Here is a 23,699-nt window from a genome sequence, read left to right as displayed (position 1 = left end):
CGTGAAGTCGCCATGCGGGTCCCCCAGAGAGTGTGGAAGGTTTGAGGCTGATGTGGGGGTGACACGCGGAGGTGGACTGCACAGGCTCGACCTCAACACCACGCTTCTAGTGGCTGCGTACCCTTCCCCAGCTGCCTGCGCGACCGCAGAGAAGGCCAAGGGTTAGGCCCACACGCAGTTACTAGACCCCGAGCACACCAGTACCAGGGCCTGGGGCGGGGGGTGGGGTGGGGGGGCTCCCCCTGCGCGGAAAGCCCCATCCGCAGCCTGTGTGGCCGGCCCTGCTGTCCTGTGGTGGGACCGGTCTGCCTCTGGGCCGGCCGCCTGCATGGGAAGGGGCTTGGACGGCCCTCGAGACCCCTTTCTGTCTGATGCTTTTCCTCCCGCCGGGTCTTTGCCACCCATCCTTCCCAGCCCCCCTGCCCCTCTGGGCTTGAGGAACGCGGGGTACACGGTGGGGCCGGGGAGGTCTGTGAGCCGGCTGCTTTGCATTGCCAGCGAATGGGTGCGGTAGAACCGGCCCCAAATGAGGTGGCTGGAGTCCCTCCAGACCCTGCCCCCGACAGAGGAAGACCTCCCCTGAGGTCTTTCAATAAAGGCCTTCCCCTTAGGCTGCGAGGGCCTTCGGAGCCTCTGGAGGGAGCTGCCTTCCTCCCTGGGCTGCTTAATTGCAGATTCTCCGAGTGAGCCCGGTGGTGTTGGCCCCACATTCCCCACCACCCGTGATTCCATGTGTTTCCCGTTCCTAGCGGTTTGGACTGCGAGGTGGAGAGAGGAGTTTCAACCCTAACTGCCTCGGCCTGCGGACTCCATGGGACGGTTTGGTTCTGTCTCAGACATCCAAAGGCAGCTCTTGATTTCCTCCCCCCGCCCGGCTGGCTCCTCCCTGTGCCCTTCCCCACGTCAGGAAAGAACCAACGCGCAAATCCTTTTGACCTGACCTCCCATGAATCTCAAGTCCCTGCATTTCTCTCCATCACCTGCGCTCTTGAACCGGTGCTCCCGTCTGGCCCGGCCTGTGGCCTCTCTGTGCTTTTGCCGGTTCATCTTCTGCTGTCCACGAAGAAAGCACATGGTGTCTTCTTGCAATGAAGGTGAAGTTTCGTCAGCCTCCTGCTTAAAACCCCCCTCCTGCTTCTTTCAAACTTGCACCTCGGGCCCGAGAAGTACCCAACACAATATCAGCACCCCAGTTTCGTGTTCCCTTCCTAAATGTCCAGCTCAGCGGTTCTGGATCTTTTTAAGTCATCACTTTCCTCACAGTATGTTTTCCTAATCTGGGCCCCCAGTAAAACAGGTGACATTTTAATCCGTTGCTTTACGACCACATAATAGAGGGGCCCTGGCTCTTAGCCAAAAGTAGTAGGGACCTTCCCCCCTGCCCTCTGTTCTACTGCCTCTGCGCAGCCAGTTCCCCATTTTAGGGTCTGTTAGGATGTCTCCCATTTTCTCTTAACAAATTCAGCATCAGATTTTGTATCACTTTTTTGGCCAGAACCCAAAACAAAAACTCCAAAGGGCATTGAACGATAAACGCTATGATTTCCCCTAGGAGTGCAGAGGGGGACAGAGTGTAGGGCGGTGACAGAAGCCGCTCAGCACTGCTGTGGAGAAGCTGGGTTCTTTTGCCTCTGCCCTTTGCCTGGGCTGACTTCCCTGCTACAGGCTGTTTGCACAAGTTTGGGGCAGGGCATCCAGACGCGCAGTGGCAGTGAGAAGCCCGTCTTCTGTGGCCAGGACACTTTCCTAGAAGCTTCCCCACCTCCATGGTGACAATCATCTGTCATCATCTATGGTCATGAGATGAGATGTCATCTCCTGGTGATGGTCATCTGTCCATTCCTAAGCCAGGCGCTGGTGAGGGCATGGGTTCAGTTACTCAGGGTCTCCTTTCCTGGAGCTTGGGTTGTCTACTTCTCTGATGTGCATGGCTGTGTGGAAGAGAAGAAACACCCAAATGTTGGGACTTGTTTGAGAAGGAAGGGGAGGGTTAGGTAGCCGCCGGTGGCTGATTCTCCAGCATATAAACAGATCTCATTTTGGAAAATCCTCCTACACAGTAGACACACTTAGGACTTCATGTCCCTTACTCCATGTGGTTCCCCCAACAAAGCTGGAAAAGCAGGTAGTAGAAGGCTCTAGAGTGGTGGGCCCAGGCCACTGTGCTCAGCAGCACATAGATCAGAGCTCGGACTCCACCTCCCATGCCATCTCCAAACCCACGGTATTTGCACTGCCCCCATGGAAACCCTTGGAACAACGACTCTGCAAATAAACAAAAAACAACAGCATTTTTTAGGAACTGAGTGCATAGAAGGCTTTCAGATGTTCTTAGCCATGACATTCTTCAGACATGACTCCTAATACAAGAGCGAGGCAGCTCTAATTAGTCAGGACTCAGGGCAGCAACTAGAGATCCTTCTCAGCTCCCCACCCTGGATAGCACCCAAGGCACTTCTGGGAGCGAAGGCTTCTCGTAACACGCTGGCAACATGGACCGCCCCGTACAGCCAGGCGGCCCCGGACCACTGGGTGCAGAGCCACTTGCGTGCCTTCTAGATCCCCTTTCTCTCAAAGGGGATTTTTGAAGATGACACGCTTCTTTTGTACTTCGTGCTTTTGGTCCTCTGCCTAAGGACTGAAGAAAGAGCCCTGGAAAGGTGACCCTCTCGGTTCGTGGTGATAGCATCTACCGGGCTGTTGGTTGGAGCCAGGGATGCGGCAGAAGACCCTAGGACCAGTTCCTGTGAGACCTTTGCTCTTGAAGTCTCGCTCATGTTGATCTGTTCGACATGCGGTCACCCAGCAGTCATGCCGGGGCCCCGGCTCGCCGGTGCCGTCTGCCTTACTCTTCTCTCTGTGTCCCCACCTCTATCATTGGCCCTCGGAGAACCCCCCCTGCCTGTTTCTGTTTGCTTCGATCTCAGCCATGCTTCTTCATAAGTCCCACCACATCAGAAAGGACTCCCCACGGATCTAGGCCGTTTAGCGGTTTCTTTCCTCCTTTCCCGCACTTCTGCGACATTCCTTTGTTCATGACCCCGGTGGCATTGGTATTGACTAGCTGGTCTTAAGAGCTCTTTGTTTTGAAGGTTCTTTTTTTTGGCCGGGCTGTAAGCACCTCAAGGATAAGCCCCAGGTCTTCAGTTTCCGCATCTCCAGTGCCTAGAGAGAGGAGAGAGACATGCCAGTCACAGAGCACTTTCAAGTATCCCTCTTGTTCCTCACCTCGGTGGGAGGGACCGTCCATCTGTCACTTCCTCTTTAAAGACGGAATGCCAGAGTGTGTGACTTCAGGGATTTTTCCAAGCTGACGAGGCCAGAAGGAAAGCTTCTAAGCTTTCCCAGGTCTTCTAAGTCCTGCGCTCCTTCCGCTGCCCAAAAGTAGTTGTAAGCAAATGCCACAGTTCCAGGGCGCACAGCGAATGTTCCGGGAGCTCAGAGCCAGGGGATTTTGTACTTTGGAATAGTTACTGAAGGCCGCCCGGAGAAGGTAGAAACCAGGCTGCCTCTTGGAGAGTAGACTGGGTGTGGAGAGGATGGCCCAGGAATGACCATGAGCTGACCAGGAGCAACGTGCCTGGCCCGCGGAAGACAACAGGACAGTTCCCGGGAGGCAAAGGCAAGCGCAGTGAGGGTGGCAGCGCGGAGCGAGGCTCCGGATGGCCTCTGTGGGAGCCGAGTCTCTTTCTTCCCTTGCGGACCCCCGAGTCCGGAGGTGGGTCACCAGGAGAACAGGCTTCCTCTTGCGAGATTACTCCCGAGCCCAGGAAACAGTATTACCTCGAAGTGAGGAGCTGCGTTGCCAGACAAAACTGGGGGCTGATTCTGAGGACCAGGTGGGGTAAATGCGGGAGAGGGGGTCCTTGGGAGCCCTGCACACTTCCCCCGGACCTTCATTCCAATACTGCCCGGTCCGCGTCAGCTACGAAACCTGGCAGGCTGTGAACTCGCTAACGTGACTCAACAGCAGGAGGACGCAGACTCTCAGTCTGGGTTTGCAGCCCTCCTGGCTCTGCTCTCCGAAGGATGAGCTCCAGCCTGGGCTTAGAAGTCTCTAGGCTTCCATCTGTGGCTCGAATGGAGACCTTCAGGATTTGAGCTTGTTACTCTGTTTTCTCAATTGTTCCCTGCCGCTAACAGCAGCCACCGTCTACGGCCTGGACTTTCCTGACCCCGTGGTCTTTCACGATGGCGCAGTGCTGTCCCCCAGAGCTGGGCCCTCACAGTGGGCGTGCCGTTCCCGGTGACTTTCGGGAACTAATCCCCTGCCTGCCGTGGGCTGCTGGGTTCGCATGTCGGAGTATTAGGGGGACTGTCACTGCTTCCTACCCTCTCGCCTCAGCCTGTCACGGCTCGTCCCCATTTCTCTCCTTCTCTCATTGCAATATGCTCTCGCACCAGAGTCCCTGCCAGTTGGGAACTTTTCAGCGACAAGGAATGGAAACTGGGTCTGTTCTAAGGAAAAAAGAAGCTATTCTGAAAGAATGTTGGGAGCTCACAGAATCGTGGGAAGTTGGAGGATTCGGTGTGGATGACGGAGACAAACCAGAGCCAAGAAACAGTACGACGAGCTTCTGATGGTCTTGCAGCATTGCTGGCTGCCGCCGTAGCAGGTCCGCATAGCTTCTGAGTTCTAACTGGGTGAGGGTATCCGACGGGCCCCCGTCAGGGCCCCAGACCCGGCTGGGAGCAGGAGAGGGGATATCTGCCTTTCTAGGTGAGGGGGCACTGAGGCAATCCAGCGCCACCGTAGGTCCCCAAAATGGGACAAGAAGGACGCTGCACTCTGGGGAGCTGAAAATAACGAGCGAGCAGAATGGCTGGATTTACAGACCGGCTCTCGGGGGAGAAAGGAGCCAGAATTCCCTATAAAGGGAGTGTTGTGACTTTATAAATTCTAGGAAAAGAGCTGCCCGTTGAATTCCTGTACGGTTTGAATCTGGCCTGGTCTTCAAGGAGCATAGGTTTGTGGGAAAACAAACAAACTCAGGATTCTCTGTTACATTCTCGACATGCTGAGGCTAATGGTAAAAGGTCCTTCCTTGAGGAAGAGAATGGATTGGATGGTTAGAAACACGGAGAGACCCTTAAACGCGTCTCTTTGGTGTCTGCTCCTTGCCTAATGTCCGAAAGATTGAAAAAGAAGACGATAATGGTTACTTATGAGGCAAGGAAAAAAGCAGACCAAAAAGACAGAGAGCGATCCGTTTTCTCTGTGGCAGATGTTGCGGACGACGGGAAACGAAAGTGGAGAAAACGGAATTACGGAGCTCTCAGCCAGCTGACAGATGCGGGCTAAAGGTGTGTCCGTTGAAGAACTTTCAAATCCTCTTCCACCAAAAAAATAAAAAGATGGACCCAGTCCCCCCCGCAGGCACCCCTGGATCATTCAGCTGTCGGGACTTTATTGGCATGTGCCGAGTGCCAAAGATCGCAACCCAGATTCCGTGTCTCTGATGGCCCCAGAAAGTATTGCGGTAGAGAGTCTCCAAAGATAGATTCCACTGATGCCTTTTGTTGTCCCCCCTCCCCTTATCTGGCTGCCTGGGGACTTGCGCTGACCAAGCAAATGCAACAGAAGTGACATGTGGCGGTCCCTCCCCTAGCCTTCAAGGGGCCTGGCAGTTTCTTCGGATGCATCCGAGCCGCCATGCTGTCGGGAAGCCCAGGCTCGCTCAGAGGCTGCTGAACCGTGGGAAAAGCCGCGGAAACCTTCTCAGACCTTCCGGCTCAGCCCAGCGGCCCTGAACGCAGCGCCTGTTTGCTGCCCGATAAGACACAGCCGCCTGGCCGAGCCCCACTGGCCCGCCGAGACCCTCAACAGTGGGGTTTCAAGCTTCTTCCCCCATTTTGGGGATTGCTCTTTGTCTTTTTGGTGTCTTTTTGGTGGGGTCTGCAGCAGCAGGTAACTAGAGCAAGGAGCGTCGTTCCAGCTCAGTCGGCAGGACCCTGCCCCAGGCTGAAGAATCAGAGGCTTTCAGGTAGGAGAGGGGAAGGTGGCGATTCGGAAAACTCTGGCGTGCAGCCTCCTGAGAGCGGGGAGACGGGAGGGACTAGGAAGGGGCCGGGGTGCAGCAGGAGCCGGGTGCCTCCCCCTCCCCGCTGCCTGCTGCTCGCTGCCCGGGGAACTCACACCCACCTTCCTCCTGGGCCTTGTCCCTGCTCTCCGCGCCCTCCTCCTCACTTCTGGTCCCTGTGTCCCCCCCCCACCCCCCACCAACAAGACCCTCTGGCATCAGCAAGTACTATTTTCAGGTAAAATGGGGACCGAATGCGAGGTAGTGCTTGGACTTGTCAAGGCAGCCCCAAAATGGGCCGCCCCCCCCCACCGAGGTCGTCATATTAGTTCTCCAAAGATGATGGTGAACCAGAAGCCTGAGTCCGTGAAGTACCCCTATGACTTAACACTTTGACCCCCAGGAGAAGCCTTGCAAACTTCTGGTTTTACTGGATGCATTTGTGTGTGTGTGTGTGTGTGTGTGTGTGTGTGTGTGCCGAGTTGTGTCTTCTGTGAAATTAGTTTTGGAAATCACAAGGGTCAAACTTTTAAAACGTATAAAGAACAAAATGGATCCAGTTAATGGTGAACTCAAGAAACGTAGGAGCAAACAGCTGAAGAGAGAAGCAAAACATTTAGCTCATCAGGCAGGTTCAGGATAGTGGAGTGATTAAACCCACAAATACAGCGGCTCCGCTCATGTGACAGCAATGAGTTTCCTCTCGTTGGGCAAGAATTTGCAGGCTGGGAAAGCGGGCGTCGTTCTAAACACCCAACACCGGCCACGTGAAATTCGGACCCTTCCTTCAATTTTGATGAAACCACAGAGATTGGTGATGTGAAGAAGTTAGTAGGGAATGGCCCTTGGCGAGCTGAGCCTGCTGGCGGCCCGTGGATGGTCGCCGAGCCGGGGTCCCACTTTCCATAGCCCCGTGAAGGTGGCCTGACCATGCCGCCGCCCCCGGCTGGGTTCTGGCTGGGGCTGCACCTCTCCTGCCCCATCGCCCTTCCTAAGTGTTGCCCAGCCCCGCACTAACTGAGCCGTGTGACCTTGGGCAAGTCAACCTCCAGAGACCTCAGCTTCCTCATCTATAAAATGAGGAGGTGGGATGAGGCCCCGATTTTGTAAATAAATTAAAAAAAGAAAGAACAGTGCAGGGAAAGAGACGGTGTGTGTGTGCGAGGCACCCCTGGGCCATACCCTGCCACTTGTTGCTTCTCACGGGGAAATCTTTTGAGAGATTCTCCAAACCTGTGATCGGATCCAGTTTTAGGGAAGGTTTTTATTTTATTTTATTTTATTTTTTAATTATTTTTCTTTTAGAAAAAAAAAAGCCAAACTCAACCATTTGAGACTCTGCATTCCCACTCTTTCTTCTCTTTTATTTGTGGCACATTTCTTCTCAGTGATTTTTTTTTTTTTGTATTGAAAATAGATATTTTGTTTATACAAGGCAGAGTTTCAAAATAACAGTTACATAAAATATGTAGATATAATGCATAGGGAGTATAAATAGAAATGCATATACATGGGAAATGTCCCCACATATACATGGGAAATGTCCCCGCATATACATGGGAAATGTCCCCGCATATACATGGGAAATGTCCCCGCATATACATGGGAAATGTCCCCGAGTTCCTTGTCCTTCCTTCTGGATCCTTACGTCGAGCGGATTCACGCAGCACGATACCTCCCTGCTTCCTTCCAGTTCATGCTCGCGCCTCCATAGGGGGATAGCGATTTGGAGCTGCCAACGCTCTTGTCATCCTTGTAGCCATCCCGTAAGCCAGCAGAAGGGACCTAACTGTCTTAGCGTCTCAGGCATTTTTCTTTTCTTTGTAAACTTCAAGTCCGGATGAGGGGCAGAATGGTCAGGCTGCTAAGCTATCCTGCATAAATGTCACATGAAATAAAAGGAAAGCCGAGGCTTTCAGCCACTGCCAGGAGAGCTTCAGCTGCTGGGACCTGGGGAAGTCAGCCCTGCACCCGAGGCTGGGCCGGGAGGGTCCTGAGCATCCATCCTGAGACTGGACAGCAGAGGAGGTGTCTTACCTGGGAGCCATCGATACAATGACGCCGAGACTCTGCCTTATCATCCCGACGGGCTCTCTGCTGGCACCCAAGATCTTGAGTCATTTCCAGGTCCTCTTCGGCTAGGGCAGGGTCGGTGCCTTCGCTCGAGCCTCTGCTGCCCTCAGTCTCTCCCTGGAGTGTCCTAGGTCGTGTGGGTAGTTTTCTGCGTCCTCCGCTCTGCCACTGGTTCCCCTGTTCATTGGCATCTCTTCCATGCTTTCCATTTCAACACCGGGTGTCTGCGCAGTGTGCCTGTAAAGCAGATCATTCACAGGTTTTGAAAAGAGAGGGTCGCCCTCAACACGAGTGAACAGACGGTTCCTGTTGAACACTCAGATGGGGGAAAGCCTAGCTCACCTCCATTCAGGGCTGGCATTGAAATCTGACTTTGGTATTTTAAGCCACTCATCCGTCAGAGATTCCCTGTGCTGTCGGAGCAGCATACCCCCTCTTTTCCAGTCCTCGGCTAAAAAGCAGTAGTTCAGACAGCAGGAACAAAAAGGAGAGCGTAACCTGGAGCCCGGCAAAGCCAGACACGATCATCTTGCTAAAAATGATGCAATGGGCACAAAGCTTTTAAAACAGTTCTTGGTACCTGGTATGTGTTTAAAGAAACCGGTCCCTGAGCAACCAAGATGGTGAAGGCAGAACATCTTAATCCCACGTGTCTCCCTGTCACTGAAGGACTCGTGCTTTTAGACCCCGAGTATCTGGGTCGGCAGTTTCTTCCATGGGTTTTGTCATCTACCTCTTGAGGACAGACAACTCTTTAAGACATTTCAAAGTAAATACTTTGAAGCCAAAGAAAACAAAAACACCAGTTGGAAGAGAGAGCTGCTCCCCATGTTCAGTGCAGAGTTATTTGCCCCAGCCGAGATGTGGAAGCAAACTAAGTGTCCATCGATAGAGAAATGGATTAAAAAAAGATGTATATATACAAGATAGAATATTACTCAGCGATCTTGCCACTTGCAACAACATGAATTGACCTAGAGGGTAGAGTGCGAAGTTAAATAAGTCAGACAGAGAAAGACAGATAGCATATGATCTCACTCATTTGTGGAACTAAAAAAGAAAAATGAACAAAGAAAACAAGCCATACAGAGAACAAACTGGTGATTGCTAGAGGGGCGGGGCTGGGGGGCAGGTGAAATGGGGGAGGGGATTCAGAGGCACAAACTTCTGGTTGCAAAATAACTAAGTCACGGGGCTGTCACGTATGGCACAGGGAATAGAGTCAGTCATGGTGTATTAACTTTGTGTGGCATCTGGCAGTAATTAGCCTTCTCATGGGGATCATTTCGTGATGCATGAAAATGCTGAATCAGTGGGATTTACACCTGAAACTAATAGGCTCCTTGGTGTCAGCCCCCTTCAGTTACCAAGTATGTAAACGCGTTAAGCTCCGTGGAGGGAGAGCTAAGCTATAGTCAGGACTCTAGGCCAGTGTACTGAAAATGATTCGCTGAAAGCCAGTCTGTTGAATGACCAACCTACCTAATAACCCATCTGTAAAAAAGAAGTTTACAGCAAAGAATCGATTCACGAAATGACCAAGTACTGCTTTTCAGGTTTATGAATTCTTAAAAGATATATTTATCAATATTTCTTTACTATAATCAGTGAATATTGTTATTTTCATCTTAGCAGCATATTTATTGGCCAAACATACCAAATTTACAAAGTCTTGCAAGATTCTACTTTTAACATCTCATGCTTAAGAAAGATGGTGTGCGTTTTTTTAACATCGATGAATATAGTCACTGTAATCTCTTTTTTTTTTTTTAAGATTTTATTTATTTATTTGACAGAGAGATCACAAGTAGGCAGAGAGGCAGGCATAGAGAGAGAGAGAGGAGGAAGCAGGCTCCCTGCTGAGCAGAGAGCCCGATGTGGGACTTGATCCCAGGACCCTGAGATCATGACCTGAGCCGAAGGCAGCGGCTTAACCCACTGAGCCACCCAGGCGCCCCTCACTGTAATCTCTTAAGAACATAACTCCAAATACAACATCTTATGTGGAAATTTAGTTAAAAGGACACTTCGAAAGTTCTTATAAAAGCCATTTTTTAAATTTTGCCAACATTTTAGCCTTTGGGGGACCGTTTTGACAGATTTCCAAGTCACACATCAACCTTAGTGTGTTTGTTTCTAAACGATCTATGAGGTTTATAGCGTGTCTTTCAGTTGCGATGGTATTAACAGCTTTCCCAAAGATGGATGTGATTTTTAGATGACTTTCATTTCAGCTTCACAGTGGCATTTCATGGAACGTTCGTTTTGCCAAAGCGAGGCTTGAAGAAGGGTATCATCCTTATACTGGTATATTTAGAAAAAACTTCTTTATAACTAGCAACTAAAAGTTTTGTTTCAGCAAATCGGATTTCTGCTGTTCATTGTGCGATGCTGAGAACGGATCCGGAACAGTCATATGAACACAGAATGCTGGTTCCTGGTTTCTAATTGGTACAAGCATGAAATTAAGGCTAATATGTCATTTAAGGCTTTAATGAAAATGATAAAAATGCCTCAAGATTAGAAAAATAACAAAAACTGAAATTTTAGCAAGTGGTGGAAACGGTCTTCTCATCACCAATGGTGAAGGAAGAATTTCCATGATTAGAAATACAAAAGTCAGGCTGACATTTAACGAGTGCATAAATAAGATAAAGTATCCCTATCTTTAATGAGTACGTTCAAGAAAATATATTCATGGTTGTACTGTAGCAATTGCATATCCATCAGATTGGTTATTTGGGTAGGTTCTTTCCTTCTGAAAAGGAAAGACAATTTGGTTCATTCTTTTCTTTCCTGGAGGTAGAGCAGCCCCTTGTCACCAGTTAGGTTCTGGCTGCCCTGTCTCCAGGGGGTGGCCTTGGAGGGCCTCCCAGGGCCGGCTCTCCCTTTGGTCAGTACAGGAGTGGGCGAGCCTGACAGCCAGCCTCAGAAGCCAGGGAAGAGCGTCTTGCTTCGATGGGACAGCGGAATCATGATGATGCTCTTTTCTGGGAAGGAAGGAAGACTCCCATGCAACGTGCTTCTCGCGCTACTCACCTCGATTTTCGGTAACAGACCAGAATTCCCACCAGCACCACACAGACCACAGGAAGCACGCTCCCCATCACCGCTGCAAGAGAACAGAACTGAGCTGTCACGTGGAGAGTCCCAGCAGCTGGAGTGAGAATGTCTAAGAGTCTGAAAACTCTTCACCGCCGACAGTCTTGCCCAGCGAGCCGCAGGCCCTCGCAGCCAGCGGACTGTTACTAACATTTCTGGAGGTCCGCACAGCCCCACTCACTACTGCTGGGCAGAAAGCTCGTTCTTCTCCCACCGCTCCCACCAGCTCAAACCGTCCCCTTTTAGGTCATACCCCCCCCCCCCTCCTAATCCATCCTTAGGGCCAGGGTGACCCGGGGACCGGACAGGAGGGGAAAGCAAAGGCCTCGGAGTTCACAGGCTGGGGTTGGGAGTATGTGGATGGGAAACCAGGTCCGCCGCTAAGTCCCAAGTCAGAAAATAGTTGTCCGTGGGTCAGCCTCTCCGTTTCCTTCAACTTCACAGAATCTTGATTGAGAAACAATAGCATTCAGTGCCATGTTTCTTCCAATTTCATCTTTTTTGTTTTTTTTTTGTTTGTTTGTTTGTTTTTTTAAGTAGGCTTCATGCCCAGCATGGAGCCCCATGCAGGGCTTGAACTCATGACTCTGAGATCAAGACCTTAGCTGAGATCAAGGGTAGGACGCCTAGCCCGACTGAGCCACCCAGGCATCCCCATCACGATTGGTTTTTTTTACTGGCAACTTTTTATGGCAGAGGAAGAGTGGTAAGAAGAGAGAGGAGGTAAAAGGTGTTAGGGATAAGAGTCAGGCAGGGTGGCGTAGGAAGGGGAAAGATTCTGTCTGGGTTCAGTTGAAAGGAATAGCCTGGGGGTGCCTGGGTGGCTCAGTGGGTTAAGCCTCTGCCTTCAGTTCAGGTCATGATCTCAGGGTCCTGGGATGGAGCCCTGCATCCGGCTCTCTGCTCAGCAGGGAGCCGCTTCCCCCTCTCTCTGCCTATTTGTGATCTCTCTCTCTCTCTCTCTCTCTCTCTGTCAAATAAATAAAATCTTAAAAAAAAAAAAAAAAGGAAGAAAGGAACAGCCTGGAGGGAGTACTTGCCTGTAGGAGGCCAGCAGCTGCAGGGCATTTGAGATTAGACAGGACAGGAAGCCTGCGGAGGGCTAGCCTGCAGGCAGGGCGAACCTATTTCGAAAACATTTGCATCCTAATGAGCTCCCGGCAGAGTTGGCCAATTTGCCTCCCTATTGTGAAATCTCCTTGCCGATAAACAGCCACCTGCTCTACAGGAGAGGTGAGGACCCTGAACATCTGGGGGCTCCGGTCGGACTGTGGTACAGTTTTTCTCAGCTTCCGAGAAGCCACACCCATTGACTCTCTCGTCCCACTTCTAGGGATTGATTCCAAGGAAATGGGCAAATACACCGGGTGTTTTCACGGAAGTATTGTTTCAGACAATTCTTAAAATATTAATCTCAATCTCTTATTAATAGAAAATTAATTAAACTGTAGTCTGCTCATACATTGGACTATCATCCAACTTTTTAAAATTATAAAATGAATCTATATTACCACAGACAGATGTCTCCAATATCTTAAGTGGAAAAAAAAAAAAAACTGACTGAGATAAACATGAACCAAAAAATAATCTCCAGTAAGCCATGCGTGTGCCTGTAGCACAGGGCAGCCTTGAAGAATAGATACCAATGTATTAAGTAATGGTGGGCTTGTAGATAATCCTTATTTTCTCTTTTAGAATGTTTGCTTTTTCCCTGATATTTTTGACGTGGTCCTGTCACCAGAGGAAAGAGTAGAGTTGCAAGACAAAACTACCTGTGCCTAAGAAAATATAAACACGAATAGAAAAGTCCCAAAGAAAATAACAAGGAAGCATGGCAAATTAGTGAAGAAAGTTTTTGAGTTTTCAGACTTAACATTAGTGATCATTATGACTAAAAACCAGAAACACTTCCTAGGAATGGTGTACCCTTGGGTAAACAGTCTCTTCCATTGACTAATCAGCTTGGCATGCGTTTACTGTCCTTGGAGGGATTTATTGGAAAAGGACTGTTCGTGTCAACTATAGTTTTGCTTTCATAATGCCTCTTCCTGTTTCTCCTGAATGAGAACCAAGCCTGCAGGCTCCTGACTCCAGAGAGAGGAGGGTTCCTGAGCCAATGATGTGATGGAGCACTTTGAACCCAGGGACGAACTCATACCTTGGCCTCTTCCTCCATTACCTCCAGGCAAACTGAGTTAAAGACACTGAAACCAAAATCACTAAGATGCCAGCTGAACAAATCAACTGGCAAGTTCCCCACCGCTTTGTGTTTCCCAGGGGAGGTGTGGGTTGGAGAAGGAGGAAGACAGAGAGGTTTGGTGAGCCAGAGGAAAACAGAGGAGGATTCGAGTCTGGGCGGAGAAAGGAGAAAAAATGGATTATTGCTCAGGAGGGTGAGAAAGGCCAGTAGCTCCCCACCTTGACTTCAACCCGCCGTATGTGTTGGGTCTAAAGCAAAGAAAGTGGCCAAGTCAGCCAGTGGCCACTGTTCAGTGTGAAAGATGAAAAGGTCCTCTGAGAACATGGCGGCGGGGGTGGAGTTGGGTGGGGGTTGGTGATCATTTCTTAGCAGTACCTGTAAACTAGGTCAGCCAGGGAGTGCTGTTTCTGAGTGCTGGAGTGCCTGCCTCTGATGAAATCGGTTTTGAAATAAGAGTATTGCTGTTCCTGGGCAGTGTTTCTCGTCCGTCTCTTACAGCACTAAGCACATCGGAAGTGCTGGGTTCTGAGGAGGTACTTGGTAAATACCTAACTGACTGAACGAAACCATCCACAGTCCATAAGTTAAAGTACATTTGATGTGCTGTTTGCTTCTCAGTGAGAAATCTTCATTTTGTTGCAATTTAGAACCAACCTGGCCCACAGTGAGAACTCAATCTATTGAATAAACAGATGAATGATAGAACATAGAGCTAGCTCCTATTAAAGACTGAGCATATCAACTGCAGCGAATTCATTTCAGATATGAAAGATGGGAAGTATAACACAGTTTGAAGAATCAACTTTCCTTTCCTAGTGTCTTAAATGAACATGGCAGTGCAAACCCTGTCATAGGTGACCTTCTGGCCTTTTACTTTACAGCCAGGAGTCCTCAGGAGTAGCCTAGCCTAGTCAAAGATCAGAGAGTGGATATTGGAATCGCGAAATGAAATTATTGATTAAAGGGGCTGCCAGGGGCACTGGGTGGCTTGGTTGGTTAGTCATCTGACTCTTGGTTTTGGCTCAGGTCATGATCTCAGGGTCATGAGTTCGAGCCCTGTGTGGGGCTCTGCACTCTGTGGGAGTCTGCTTCCGATTCTTTCCCGCTCCCTCCCTCTCTGTCCCCCCCGACCCCCGCTCCCGCTCTCGCTCTCTCAAATAAATAAATAAAATCTTCAAGGAAAAAAAGCCTGCCAAGCGAGCCTGTAGATACTGAAGACACCGAAATGATGAATCACAGTTCCTAAACCTTTATCAAAATGTTGAAGTCCCCAAATTGATGTATTCATTTGCATGCTCATTTACTATTTATTGAGCATCTACTATATACCATTTTCTGTTGAACCAAAAAAAAACCCCCAACTTTTAGAAGTTGCGATAATCATTCATGTGACTCATTTTAAGAAATTACATCAGTAGTTATCAATGGGCTGATGAAAATATTAAGTTAATTAACATTTGCTGAGTGATCACTATGGTAAAGTATCTATATTTGCTTACAAACATGGTCCGCTGATTGCTTATTTACGCAGAAACGGCAGCACCTGCAGATGGCCGAGGAGTCAGCCAGTGTCTCTGCTGCTTGTACCCAACAGGGGCAAACTCTTGGGTCTCAGGTAGCCAGGACTGTTGTGACATCGTTGGCAGACACCATCACTAAGTGTTTGTAGACAACGAGCATGATTTTAATTTCAGTTTACACCTTCCTCGCTGATAAAACTTAAAATAACACCTAATGAAATATAACTCAGATTTATTTTTTATTTCTTTGCTAATAATGACTTGATCGGTCTTTTAAGGCGGGTGCTAACATGTTTACCTTGAAGCACCGTGGAGGAAGGAAATCTTATTTATGTAACAGGAAAGATTTAAAGTTTTTCATCTGTTTTTTAATCTTCGTATTTCTAGTTTCTTGCACAGAACTATCTTTGCCTACTGCAGGTGTTGAGTTAATGTTTATGACATCATACTTCAGAATTTGGGAGTTTCTGATATATTTTTTTAAAGATTTTATTTATTTATTTGACAGACAGAGACCATAAGTAGGCAGAGAGGCAGGCAGAGAGAGAGGAGGAAGCAGGCTCCCCGCTGAGCAGAGAGCCCGATGCGGGGCTCGATCCCAGGACCCTGGGATCATGACCTGAGCCGAAGGCAGAGGCTTAACCACTGAGCCACCCAGGTGCCCCAGGAGTTTCTGATCTTTTAATCTAGTGAAAGTCATGAACTGGAGAAACATGATAAGATGATATCCTGTAATAAAGTCGTTGTTTAAATCTATTTAGAGGGCGCCTGGGTGGCTCAGTGGGTTAAGCCGCTGCCTTCGGCTCAGGTCATGATTTCAGGGTCCTGGGATCGAGCCCCGCATTGGGCTCTCTGCTCGACAGGAGCCTGCTTCCTCCTCTCTCTCTCTCTGCCTGCCTCTCTGCCTACCTGTGATCTCTCTTTGTCAAATAAATAAATAAAATCTTTAAAAATAAAATAAAATAAATCTATTTAGAAAATGTGGCCCTCCAGACTTTAGGTGGAGAATTTTATCCGACAGATATACTCGCACACAGCAAAATGATGGGTTTTCCAGTTAATCACTGGAACATAGTCTGTATGTCTGTATGTTTACACAGAATGTAAAGAGTCACATGTCCAAAGAGGGGGTTACATAAATTGTGGCAAATCCATCTGGTAGGATATTTTGTAGCTGTTTTAAAGAACGAGGTTGTTTTAATGTATCAATAAGGAAGGATTTCCAAGAGCTACCACTAGGTGAAAATGAACAAGGTACAAAACAGTGAACACATAATCCCTCTAGCGTCATGTGTCCTCTGTGAGCTGTTTGCTGCTTGACTCTCTGAAAGGATACACAGAAATCCGGTAGCAGAGGTTGCTTTCTGCCTGCAAGCGGATTTTCAGTCTGAGATGGGGCTTTTCGCGCTGTATCTTTTTGTAATTTGTAATTTTAAAACCCTGTGCAAATATTACCAATTCGAAAAAATGAATAAAAAATGCAAAGCTTTGTAGAAAGCTGAATGTAATATGCGACATAAGGAGAAAAATTAGGTCAGCTACCATATTTGCTGGTTGCCTCTCAAGTGATAAACATATTAGAGTTTCAGTGTCCTTGTCATTAAATCGCACAGTTTCTCCATGAAAATACTCACCAGAGGGGCTTTTTTTTTTTTTTTAAATGTCTTGCCTTTGCATATACATTTTGATCATTTTAAAACCATTCTAATCAACTAGCTGCTGAAATGACCGAACCCACTTGGTTGACTTTTTTTTTTTTTTTTTTAGAGAGAGAGAGAGCGAGAGTGCGTGAGAGCATGAACCTGCACATGTGGGGGTTGGGCGCGGTGCAGAGGAAGAGGGAGAGAATGTTGAGCAGGCTCCATGCTCTGCACAAAGCCTGATGCGGGGCTCCTTCCCGTGGCCCTGAGATCATGACTTGAGCTGAAACAGTTGGATGCTTAACCGACTGAGCCACCCAGGTGCCCCTAGATGACACATGATGCAGATAAAATATAGCCACAAAATGAGTTATTCTCCCATAGGAAAACTAGTAAATAGACAATAGAAATGACTTTTGTCTGTACAAAGTTATGGTGGTTTTTTTGTTCTGTTTTGTTTTGTTTGCTTATTGAAAACTTATCAGACCAAAGTCTTAGATTCTTTCTTATGATTGCATCTCTCTTTCCCTTCTTTCTCTTTCCTTCCTCTCTCCTCCCCTTTCTTCCTCTCTTTCTCTAATTCTTGCGAATCCTCCTCACACTCCCTGGTCATTCGCCCTCTCTCCAAGCCTTAGTGTTGTGTGCATCTTCTGTAAAAAGCATGTTCAACTGAGAGCTCTGACAGTCTTGCTTGAAGCGTGTCATGCTAACACCATGTGAAAGCTGAATGCAATTTATGACAGAATGACAGCATCCTTGCAATAACAGCAGTATGTGCTCGTGGCTTTCTGGTAAGTGTGGGATGCAAGTCTAGCCTGGCTTTGTGGAAGGAGGCCCTTTTGTGATGCGCCAGCTGTCTGGTTCCCACATCAGCAGCCTGACCGTGAAGAGCTCCCAGCAGTGAGATAAGCAGTCATGTTAGAATCCCGTACGTAGGGGGATCCTATAACTTACTACCTAAACCAAGACACCCTTTAAAGTGGAAGGGGATGCATCTGGCGGCCGGGCTGGGGCAGCACATAAACCAGGACGGTCCCACTCCCTGCAGTGGAGGTCCTCTGGGCATAAACACTGCTAGGACAAGCAAACAAACAAACAAGCATACTTACCAGTCATAGCTTCAGAATGGTATGAATATGTACCTGCAAAAGAGATTACAGCTCAGTTACTGCTGTAGTCCTAAAGGCATTAATTTCTCACTAAGCAGGAAGAATTTGGGGCAGTTTGGCTTCCATCCTAAAGCCTTGAGAGATTCATGGTTGGCAAAACCAAATTCCCTTTAGCAGAGAACAAAGGTAATTTATTTCGATGCTGGGTCATGCTTAAGAAGCAAATAGGCCCTTTCTTTGTGCAGCGAAGGAAACCATCAACAAAACACAAAGGCGACCTACTAAATGGGAGAAGATATTTGCAAGTGACATATCTGATAAGGGGTTAATATCCAAAATGTATAAAGAACTTATACAGCTCAACACACATGAACACACACACACACAAGCAAAAAATCCAATGAAAAATGGGCAGAGGACCAGAGAGACATTTTTCCAAAGAAGACACACAGATGGCCAACAGGCACACGAAACATCAAGGGAAGGGAAATGTCAAACCACAACGAGATACTTATTACCTTACACCTGTGAGAATGTCTAGAATCAAAAAGACAAGAAACAGCAATTGTTAGGGAGGATGTGGAGAAAAGGGAGCCTCGTGCGCTATTGGTGGGAGTGCACGCTCGTGCAGCCGCTGAGGAGAACAGTGTGGGGGCTCCTCGAAATACTAAAAATGGAAATAGCTATAGATTCAGTCATTCCTCTGGGTACTTACCCAAAAGAAAACAAAAACACGAATCTGAACAGAGACATGCCCTCTCTGTTTACGGCAGCATTATTTACAGTAGGCAAGACATGGAAGCAGCCCAGGTGGACATCAGGAGGTGAACGGGGAAAGATGCGGTGAGTCTGTACACAGCATTACAAGAAAGAGTGAAGTCTCGCCCCTTGAGATAACAATGGACGGACACAGAGTGTATTATGTGGAGTGAAATGAGTCCAACAGAGAAAGACAAATGCCACATGATTTCACTTCGAGGTGGCATCTAAAATATGAAATCGATGGACAAACAGACAAAAGCAGAAACAGACCCAGAAACGCGGAGAACAAAGTGAGACAGCCCGAGAGGGGCGGGCAGTGGGGGGATGGGCAGAACGGGGGAAGGAGGGTGGGAGGGGCAGGCTTCCAGGGACCGAACGATCCAGGCACGGGGATGAAAGGTACAGCTTGGGCGACAGATCAGTGCTATCGCAGTAGAGAAAAACACGCCACAAAGAATCCGATAGGCCTTGCGGGAAGATGCGGATTACCGAGAGCTTCTCCATCCCACAGATTGTGACTCCAGATTGCAGAAGGCTTCCGCTGTCCCCCCCCATACTGGGAGGAAGCAGGTACTACTCAGATTGGCAAAGCCTCTGCCATGTAGGTCAAGACGGTGAGACTTGTCCGATCCGGGAGATGGACTTTCTTTTCCAGCTGGGCGGAGCCAGGGCAGAGCACAGAGGTTAGAGAGCAGAGCAGCAGGCAGAGGGTTAACGGAGTCGTCCGGACTTTGGATCCGATGGTATAATGCCATGCAGTCCGCGCCCTCCAGGTCTCCACCCGCCTCTCAGAAGCAGCCGTGGCCGGCTGACTTCTCCTAGTGCACGCAAAGCCAGTGCTAACCTGGCGTCTCCGGGGAGGCAGAAGGAGTGTGCTCCAAGGCCTTTGCTGTTGTCTGAGGTGGGGCTTGGGAGGGCTCCTGACTGATCGGCCCTGTGGTTCCTGCAGCAGGAGGCTTTGATGGCGTCAGCCTGGAGCCCGGCACCATAGTGGACTTTGTGGCCACTGTGGTGTCTGACTTGGAAGTGAAAGCGGGCTCTGTAGGAAAGTGCAAGATACGGAGAACATAAATGTTTAGAATCGTGTCTCTGCTCAGCTCCAGAAGAGAGCGGGCTTAATACTTGCTCTAGTGAAGTCCTTCATGGGCCAGCCCTCCCTCAGCGCACTCTTCCGTGGCTTTTTGGGGAAAATCCCTTATGTGGGTAAAACCTACTCATCCTCCTGGAATGGCCACAGGACTTTCCAGAATGCTAGAGGCTCTACAGCTGTTTATTGTGGTGCACCTGAGTTAAAGACGCCACGGGTTTGAGTAGATCCGGGCTTGTGTTGTAGAGAAGGCTCCGGAGGCGCCGTGAGAGGCTGTTCTCAAAACCCGAGTGTAACTATTTGCCAAAGACCTCCGGGGTGCTGATTTTCTTTATTTTTTTGCATGTTTGCACACGACATCTGGAATAAGGGGAAACCTGAGGTGCGGCCTGACCGAATCTTAGCACACTTGAAGGAAGGGTCCTCCAGAGCATTTCTACCCACGTGCCCCTGGCCATGTCACCCCGTGTCGGAGACGACACTCCCACGCCTGAGATCCTGACTGCACCCTTTCACCTGATCAAGTGTTCGATGCACGAAGGCAAGGCTGGAGAGACCACTTGGTCATTCTCATCAGTTGGTGAACGAGCCGTGACTTGGGTCAAAGGGGTTTTGGAATTACCCCAAACTTAAATGTAGCCAGCCCTCGACCACATCTTCCTGTCTGTAGTCAATGAACTACCGAACTAAGCAGGAGGAAACCTCCTTCAGGCCTCGCCATCTCCCCTTCAGTATTGGTTCTCAGCTTTGGCTCCCTAAGAGTTACTTGGGGAGCTTCTAGAACCCTAATTCCCAGACTGCTCCCCAGATTGCCAGAGTTCCAGGGAGATCCCCGTGTGCGTCCACGGTTCGGAAGCCGTGCCGTCGGGAAGGTGAGCAGGAGCAGTGCAGCCCGTGGCCGCAGGGTGACTGTGACTGGACAGGAAGGGGAAGACAGGGCGCGGAAGCGCCACACGGGATAATGGGACACAAAAGATCAGGAGGTCAGTGTGAAGTAAGGGTTTTCTAAGATGTAGGGCACACTGTCCCAAGATATTAGCATCTACGATTTCAAATTTTCTTAACATGAGGTCAGTGCTGAGGAAGTGGGGATTGAAGATTTGCTAAGGCCCTGGAAATGGGTAACGTTGGCAGCGTTGCCCAATGCTTCTGTACCAGAGCGATCACAGTTGGGACCATTCGGGGAACTGTTCTGTGTGGGTCTCTCATGCTTCTGTACACCTTGTTAGCAGAGGCACTGGCAGCCCTTCCTGGGACTATCTTTTCAAAGATGCTCCTATAGCCTTGGAATGTGGAGATAGCGCCTCTCCTTGGAGCAAAGGGCAGATGTGGTCAGTTAGTTATAAAAGACTCCAGTGTCTTGGGGCAGCTGGGTGGCTCAGGTGGTTTAAGTGTCTGGCTCTTGATTTTTGGCCCAGGTGATGACCTCAGGATCAGGATTTTGGCCCAGGTGGTGACCTGGGATGGAGCCCATCACTGGGCTCTTTGCTCAGCATGGAGTCTGCTTGAGATTCTCTCTCTCCCACTGCCTCTCGCCCACTCAGGAGCCTTTTCTTTCTCAAATAAATAAATAAGTAAATAATTCTTTAAAAAGAAAAAGACACGAGTTCCTTGAACTCAGCCTTCCTCTGCTATGAAGCAGCCTGTTGGATGTGTGGGCATCTTGGGGACCTACCCCATTGCCCCTGGGGGGCACAGAGATGAGGGAATTGAGGCAAACATGCCGATTAAGTCAGTAAGCAAGCAAGTAAGAACATCCTTGGTCTCTGGAGGAGGAATGCCCTGTTTTCCACTGGCTCCCATGAATGTCGTCAGGCTAATGTGCAGGGCAGGCGAATCTACAGATCCTCCCCAGTGTTGATGAGGAAGTGTGTCTGAGGCTGATCCGGCATATTTGGAGTGGATTTTGAGTCATCATTAATTGTGTGCAACTGAAACCTAGCTATCAAGCAACTTTGATTTAAAAGAGAAAATTAAGCTAACGTAAAATTTAATGTTGATGCTAATAAAAAGTGGGTTCTGTTGCTTAAGTTGGCCGTGGAACTCCAGCAGTGGTCCAAGAATCTGAGGGACTCAGAGGGACCCGTGTGATCACAGGGAATGGGAGTCCTTAAAAAGTTTCCAACATCCCTACCTTTTCCAGAAAGGGAGGTGCTCTCTGGCTCTGGGGTCACCCCTGCCGGCACTTCTGTGGAGGACGGCCTTAGGTGAGTCAGGGAGGGGTCTCCTAGAGAGAGGATAACCACATGGCACTCATGAGCCTGGGCGTGGAATCTGGAGTGCCTCAAAGCCATATGTAAATAAAAAGAAAATATGTAAATTTAAAACAGAGCTATCTGGCTTCCCAGGATAGGTCAGAAGCACAAGAAGCAAGAAACAGTGTTTCCCAATCTGCAATTCCCATGCAAATGCAAACACGCAGCAAACTTTTTCTAGCCTTTCGAAAAGACACATATCAAATGTCTTGTTATTTTCGGTTAGAATGATATCAATGAGATGAACTCAGTTTTAGGATACTGTCTTTTACATGGGAAAATAAATGATTACTCAGTACATTCCGTTGTTTCGTAAGGGGGGAAAAAACGCATTCCAAGCACAGGAGGTTAGGAAAAGTAATGGAGGGAGTTATAAATGGTAGAAGGTGAAGAATCTTTGGGCTATACAAAACCTAAAGATCTCCAGTCTTTAGGTTCTAAAAATCCATGACCCAAGGTCTCTCCCCCTTGCTTCCCCCCCACCACCGAACTTGTTCAGAGCCCCCAACTCTTCTTTATTTTGGATTCATTCACCCAAAGGAATTGGGACTTTGAAGAAACAGTCACTTTGCTGCTGCTGGAAAGTCCTTATTTTTGCCCCTGGATTACTGGTACCAGTGGGTGTCCAGACTGGACAGAATAAGATGTCCACTGTGTGTCTTTGCCAGAGTGTTCTTGCTCATACCTGTCCTCACCCAGCTAGCTCATCACTTCGATCCCACTTGATGTCATGTGGCTCTATGTTCCCCAGCTGAGCAATTCCTTTGCAACAAACAGAAGGCTTCTTCCTTGCCCTGCCTCTGATGTCTGCATGAAGTCATCCAGGTGCGGGAGACAGGTGCACAAAATCAATGAGAAAGTCTGGCTCTTCAAGGAATCTTACAGCAGCGTGAGTTTGCTCTAGAACAACCCCTTTCGTCCACTTCCCCAGTGAGGAGTTGAGAATTTTCACATATATGAGAAAGTATCTAGCTTGCAGTTGGACCGAACCAAATATACAATAAACCATGAGTTAATCTTTATTTTACTAGACTAAGGGGCTTAGTATTCCTGGAAATAACTATTGACTTCCACTCCAAGATTGCTGGCTTCTGACATAGTCATCCAGTTGTGGATGGTTCAAAGAAAAAATAGATTCTGAAAACCATCCCTCACGTGGGCTCTGGAGGGCTGGCTGGACACCAGACATGGGTGACCAAGTTAGGTAGCCCCTATCCCCCGGGGTAGATAAGAACAAAGAACACTAATAATTTCCATACAGTCTTCTAGGGAGAAACTGGGAAGCTCTCTGGGAAGCAAGCATGCTGTGAGCACACACCCTTTGTAGCCAAATTCTTGCTACCATAATCTTAAAGGCATACTTCAGAGATATTGTTCGTTCAGTTCTAGACCACCACAATAAAGTAAACGTGGCAATAAAGCAAGTCGAATGAATATTTTTATTTCTCAGTGCATAGAAAAGTTATGTTTGCACCATACTGTAGTCTATGAAGTGGGCAATAGCCTACTGTCTAAAAAAAATCAATATATATACCTTAATTTAAAAATACTGCTAAAAAACGCGAGCCATCATTTGAGCTTTCAGTGAATCATAATCTTTGCTGGTGGAGGGTCTTGCCTCGATATTGGTGGCCGCTGACTGATGAGGGGAGTGGCCACTGAAACTGGGGGTGGTTGGGACAATTCCTTAAAAGAAGACACTGATGAAAAAAAAAATAAGACACTGATGAAGTTTGTTGCAGTGACTGCATCCCTTTCACAAAGGAGTTCTCTGTAGGAGGTGGTGCTGTTTGATAGCGTTTCACCCACAGAAGGACTTCTCTCGGGGCTGGAGTCCGTCCTCTCAGACCCTGTCTCTGCTTTATCACTTGAGCTCATGTGATATTCTAAATCCTTTGTTGTTAACTTAATCAGGAGTAGACTCTGTCTCA

At 48.6% G+C, this 23,699-nt stretch overlaps 1 protein-coding gene and 1 long non-coding RNA gene across 2 annotated transcripts in view; one reads left to right on the top strand and one right to left on the bottom strand.

Moving 5' to 3' along the window:
• Window positions 1–1,162: 1,162 nt before the first annotated feature.
• LOC309868664 lies at window positions 1,163–9,039 on the top strand. The gene is made up of 2 exons (XR_014313773.1): window positions 1,163–4,616; window positions 5,226–9,039. It is a non-coding gene; the product is annotated as an uncharacterized lncRNA (long non-coding RNA).
• IL15RA (interleukin 15 receptor subunit alpha) overlaps window positions 7,350–23,699 on the bottom strand; it is a 48,437-nt gene continuing 32,087 nt past the window's right edge. Inside the window, exons 3-7 of the mRNA XM_082738754.1 lie at window positions 21,648–21,740; window positions 19,271–19,465; window positions 17,665–17,697; window positions 11,133–11,205; window positions 7,350–8,330 (exon numbers count right to left, since the gene is read on the bottom strand). Of these exons, the coding sequence (XP_082594880.1) occupies window positions 8,159–8,330; window positions 11,133–11,205; window positions 17,665–17,697; window positions 19,271–19,465; window positions 21,648–21,740 (566 nt within the window). The 3' untranslated portion in view covers window positions 7,350–8,158. The remainder of the gene's footprint in view (window positions 8,331–11,132; window positions 11,206–17,664; window positions 17,698–19,270; window positions 19,466–21,647; window positions 21,741–23,699) is intronic.

The sequence above is a fragment of the Mustela nivalis genome (genome assembly GCF_964662115.1).
Source record: "Mustela nivalis genome assembly, chromosome: 7".
NCBI lineage: Eukaryota > Metazoa > Chordata > Mammalia > Carnivora > Mustelidae > Mustela > Mustela nivalis.
Note: the sequence above shows the minus strand (reverse complement) of the source record. Positions and strands in the feature narration are given on the sequence as shown.